We start from the raw sequence: 5,858 nt of genomic DNA on the forward strand, positions 1-5,858 counted from the left end.
ATATCAAGAGCCTTCACCATCATGATATTTAATTATTATTTTTTAAATTATTCCACTAGTTTGTTATAATTATAAATACAAACATCGAACAATTAGAAAAAACCAACGTCTTCTAGCAAACATCTCTATCTTTCTAAATACCAGGTTTCACAGTAAGATTTGTAGCATTAGAGCTCCTTGTGGAAGAGTTCGTCCAGGGAAGTGCTAAAACCCATTTCTGCCGCCAAGCAGTAATGCTCGTATTACTTGCGTTCCGGTTTTGAATGGGTCCTGGTGAAATTATAGGCACATGGGGTTTGTCAACGTATGTCTCAGGGTGATGGGCGCAGTGGCAGTGTCCTTACATCTTTGCGATTTAAAACTCTGAGTGGCAATGCAACTGCTATGGCCAGGCGTGTCCCTTACCAGCAGGCGCACGACTTGTCCGTCCCGTCACTTGGTGTTGTAAAAAAAATCTTTATAAATCTCCCTTGATAATTATCTTTGTATAAAATTAATTGAAACAACATAATGTTGCCGCTAGCAATATCTGGCCATGTGTTTGTATCAGATACGTATGCAAACGTATCACGAGTCAATCTCAAAAAGATTTTTATTTAATTTTCTCACTATTTCTCATTTTTAGTCGATAAGAGGCAAAACTGTGAATCAGCATGGATAATTAGATATTACGGTATTATTTTATTACTGCTTATTTATTATTATGATAATTTATCAAAGAAAACAAATGTTTTGATAATTTTGGAACCCTGCTAAATACCAGTTGCGTAATAATACGTTCTCTAAAGTTAATTATCCCCTTAATTATAAACTAGGTCTAAGTTAAAGAAAATATTTTTATTGTTTTTATTTTTATTTTTAAAATAATTGTAACAGTATCCTTTTTGTTATCAGTGCAAAACTTGAGATTGCACGTCACTAAATAAAGCAATTAAATTAATAGACGTTTTGCAATTGAGAGAGTGTCAATAAAACATCCTAACACCTGTGGAACCGGTTTTATATTTAAAAATGTCCTACACAATAAACCATGTTGGACACTCTTACCCCAGTTGGACAACAGTGGGGTAAGTATGTCCAACAATTGTATTTTTCTTTACAAGTCAAAAAAACATTTTGGCATTTCTTTGTTTATAAGTAAAGGAGACAGTGTTGTTTGTATTTTCAAAAATACACTCTTACCTAAGGTTTTTATAAAGTTTTTTCTTATGGCGTCACCTTATTTGTGTCGCTTACAACCAGTCGCACGACTGGTGTTATAAAAAAGAAGTTGATTGACCCATATACCACGTTGCATCTTTCTACATAATTTAAGTTGAGGATATATTCGGCACCCTTTATTTGGCCCCAAGGACTGAATAGCCTAATGGACGCGAGGTGCAAATTTTGGCAAGCCTAATGCTCTGCTCTTCATGATTTTACTACCCCAACCTAAAGTCTACCTCCAGCTACAGTTTGCAGGATTAATCCGGCTCAAAATAATTGTTCTTGCGGGTCCACCACATAAACTATGTCTCACTTGCTCTCATGCCTACTGTGTCCGAGCAGTTGCACCCGCGAAGACCTGCTATAGGCAGCGGATAGAGGTATAGAGGTGGCTACTTTTGTTATTGACTCGACAAGAAGAAGTTGAGGGTCACAGTGGCCCCTCTATGTGCACTTGATGTGAAGGTTCCAGGCTCTATTCGCGGCTATATCAGTTTAACAAGCTTTTATGGTTTTGCTCTGTTTCGCTTTTATTTTTATTAATTTATTCAAGAAAGAGACAGTCCGTACCAAAGCACTAGATATTTTGACAAAATATTATTTAAAGAATCTGGCTTTCCTTTTATTCTTTTTTTTTTTCAATTATTTTTTATGTGAAATTACTCCATTCACAAAAATTTGAGTTGTTTTAAAATAATCCCAATACCACTTAAGAGATTTACTGATTTTAGGTATTGTAGACGTTCCGTGTGTGTGGCATACGTTTTTAAAGCCGTGTGTAAGCCCAAGCGATATAACTTCCACGTCTGACGGCCGAAGTAGGACTATGCGGACAGGGGGAAGCGTGGCTGCACTGGTATGGGCGGACCGCCTGCGAATTTAGTTATTTCCTTCGTATTGTTAAAAAAAAAACATATTTTGAAAATGTACGGGTTATACGTTATAGAAAACGTGTAGTTTTGTTATTATTCAAAAACTTATGACCTTCAGTGAAGTATTTACGCCGTATTAAGGGTTTATTTTGTTTTTTAGAGATAAATTCGGATTATTTTTCTGTTGAGGAAATTACAAGTAATCATGTTTTTGAAGAGTATGATTTATAAAGTAAATTCTTAAATATCTTATACACTAATTTCATAACTAAAGCTTAACTAATAACAATACAGAAAGGGATCAAACGAACGCAATTATTTTGAAATTACGTCGCTGCCTCAGCGGCGTTGTCCTAACCTTTTAAGCGTGATTGTGAGGTATTTTAAAAAGTATGCAAAGGTATTTCTTTCAACAACTATCACCTTTAACCAACCTCAAACACGCAAGTATGTATCACTAAATAATAAAAAACGGGACCAAACCCGAAAAGGGGTGAAAACTTTCAAAACACATTTTTATTACAAAATAAAATTCCTGATAAAATTTATGGCGCCTTCGAAAAATTTGAAACTTCTATTGCACCATTACTCATAATCATTTATGGAAAAGAAAAAGGGATGGAACATCAAAGAGAGATGGAGGCAGACAGGGACAAGCATTTAGAGATAAGAATGCGTGTGAATGAGACGGATATATTGACACAGAGCCGCCCTTTTGATAGTGTTTCCAAATTTTCGGAAAGCATTGTACTTTGTTTGACATTAGGCTAGCTTTACATGGCGCAGAAATTACATATAATAAGAATTCATATTCTTCGTATTAATTATTCATATAAAACTACTTTTTATAAAAATAATTTAATATTATGTATATTAAATTATTTTTATAAAAATGTAAATCGTAAATTATAATTTAATTAAAAGTAACACCCTGTCGTTGATAGGCTCGATAACTCAAGAGTAGGAAATAAACGATAATAAGCTGTTATGTTTATAACAATCTGCTTGATCTAATTTAATGACCTAGGAATAAAGAAACGTTTCTTTTTCATTTAATTTGACAAATTTATTTATTTATTTAATCATTTATTGTCCAGGACACACATAATTCGCAATTTCACACACGACAGAAGGTACTGCTTTTTCCTAGAAATTTCTTCCTGCAAACCTAAGTACAGAACACAATAATTAAAATGAACGTGTTAACAAATTATATTTACGGTTGTTGGTTTCTTGGCTAAAGGTACACAACATCAATAAAAACAATACCATAGTAGTTTTAATATAAGTGACTATAATACAAATGTTTTCAAACTCAAATCTGGTTGTCAAAATGAATCTATTACGAATTCGAAAAACGTCGCTTATATTATTAGGTGTATCATTTTATGTTTGTGTCAGCATGTAAGCCCTCCCTGAGCATAATGCACCGGCCCCCTGTACTATCCACCCAAGGGTACATTAGAGGGGTGCAATTTTTGCCATTTTACCAAAAAAATACACATCGCACGCGTTTTTACTTAAAACACGTCAGTTTTCGTCGCACGCGCACTCGATAGCACGTGCTGTTCCAAATGTGAAAGTTCAAAAGTTCGAAAGATCATTATTGAAATTTGACATTTAGAAGATTTGACATTAAATTTAATATACAATATCTTTGGTGTATTTCTGATGTGTGAAGAGTTGTTTCGAGTTGTATGTGTTGTTTGATGATGGTGCTAAGGACTAATCGATGAGCATTTGGTCTATGAAGGATATACTGGATCTCAGCAAGGATAGGTGAGAATCTTGTTAGAATTTGATCGATCAGCTGGGTTTATTGGATTTTTTATTTTTGATATTTTGTGAGTTGTGGTATTCATTGAGAAGAAAACTGTTTAGTAGAGTAAGCATTTTATTTAGTCTTAAGTATAGGAAATTATGCTATTTTTGCGGATTTAAATCGCTTATATTTGTTTTTTCAAACAAACCAACGTTTCGGGCCCTTTACAGGTCCCATGGTCACGGTTGACAAAAAAAGTACACAAAAAAAAATCAAGAAGTGCGCTCTCGGACGCCACGAGACGACGTAACGCAAAATTACTGTCACCTTACGGTATCTGAAGATGAGTTTCAGAATGACATGTGCCTAGTACTATCTTTACATGTGTATATGCGTTATTATTCTAAGTGTATAAAGTTAACTGCCTCCGTGGCCCAACGGTTACCACGCCAAGGTCCCAGGTTCGATTCCCGGCCGGGAGAAATAGTTGTATGGCCTACATTTATTTTTCTCGTGAGTTTGGGTGTAATTTGTGGTTGTCTATGTGTGTGTCCATGGCACCCGCGACACAGGGTTTCCTTAGTGCGGGGCTATGTTGAGTGTGTGCGTTATACTAGGTTCGGATATTAATAAATGGCGTTTGCAAATTCCAGATGCGGCGGTGACGCGATGTCAGTGGCGCCGGCGGTGAAGCGCGATCTGGAGCTGGAGGCGGGTGGCGGCAGCCCGGGCCGCAAGCGGCGCAAGCAAGCGGCGCCGTCGCGCGCCACGCCCGCGCATGTGCCGCCGCTCGCACCACCGCCGCTTGACCTGCACGCCAAGATGGCTGACATCTACAAGAGCGCACTTGCCTTCGGCGAACTTGCGCTGCCTGCTTTCGATCCGCTCGCCGCCTTTCGCCTGCTCCCGCGACACGACCCACCGCGCATCTTCAACCCCGAGGCCTACTGCGACCTCTGCTGCAAGGAGTTCTGCAATAAATACTTCTTGAAGACGCATCGCGCGAACAAGCACGGGATCTACGACGGTAACGACCTGCAGCCAGCCGCTCCGCCGCCCGCGCAGCCGTCGCCGCCGCGAAGGGCCTCCGACGAGGACTCCGGCGGCACGCCGCGACGGCTCTCCCCGGACTCGGCAAGAAGGGCTCGAGAGTCCGGATTCCAACCCGACGTCCTGCGGAGACTCGGCGTGGTGAATCCCGAGGCGTTTTGCGAAATTTGCTGTAAGGAGTACTGCAATAAATATTTTTTGCGAACGCACCGGGAAAGAAAACATGGAGTACCTGCGCACCGATCTCCGGCAGGGGAGCAACAGTCTCCTCCGTTAATGACTCCGTCGATGACTCCGCCGATGCCCACAGGCTTGGGAACCCCAATCGGCACCCCGCTGCCCACACCTCTGGCCACGCCACCGGCGCTACCGGGCCCGCCGCCCGACACACCGCCACGGTCACAGTCGCTGCCTCCGCCGTTCGACACCGAGGAGATGGCAATGGAAGTGAAACGCGAATGCGAGGAGGAGTTGGAGGCGGCGCTACGCGACGGTCAGACTAGTCCTCTGAACCTCATAGTGGAGGAAAGGGGTATAGCGTCACCCGGCTCCGCGAGTGAGGAGTTGCGAAAACTACAGACGATGATATCGCAACTGAACGAGCTAGCGGCCGAGCGACTCGCCGAGGATCCCAACGACCACCCTCGGCCGCCGTCCTCGTCGCCCCCGCCGCCGGACGACCGGCGGGCGTCCTCGTCCGGCTCGAGTTTCTGCGAGATCTGCAACAAGGAGCTGTGCAACAAGTATTTCATGCGAACGCACATGCAGCGCATGCACGGGATCTCGCTCGAGAGCGGCACGCAGCTGGGCGGCGTGACCTGCGACATCTGCCACAAGGAGCTCTGCAGCAAGTACTTCCTGCGCGTCCACAAGCACAACACCCACGGCATCCCGGCGCCGCCGACGCCGGCGACGGCCGCGCCCGCGGAGCCGTGCCCGCTGTGCGCGCGCCGGTTCCGCGGCCCGCG

The 5,858-nt window shown here is 42.2% G+C and overlaps 1 protein-coding gene across 1 annotated transcript in view; it reads left to right on the plus strand.

Annotated features, from left to right (window-relative positions):
* The first annotated feature begins 4,379 nt into the window (after window positions 1–4,379).
* LOC113228251 overlaps window positions 4,380–5,858 on the plus strand; it is a 19,129-nt gene continuing 17,650 nt past the window's right edge. The window contains exon 1 of the mRNA XM_026461518.1: window positions 4,380–5,851. Coding sequence (XP_026317303.1) covers window positions 4,474–5,851 — 1,378 coding nt within the window. The 5' untranslated portion in view covers window positions 4,380–4,473. The remainder of the gene's footprint in view (window positions 5,852–5,858) is intronic.

Source organism: Hyposmocoma kahamanoa, unplaced genomic scaffold, assembly GCF_003589595.1.
Source record: "Hyposmocoma kahamanoa isolate Upper Pololo Valley unplaced genomic scaffold, ASM358959v1 224, whole genome shotgun sequence".
Lineage (NCBI taxonomy): Eukaryota > Metazoa > Arthropoda > Insecta > Lepidoptera > Cosmopterigidae > Hyposmocoma > Hyposmocoma kahamanoa.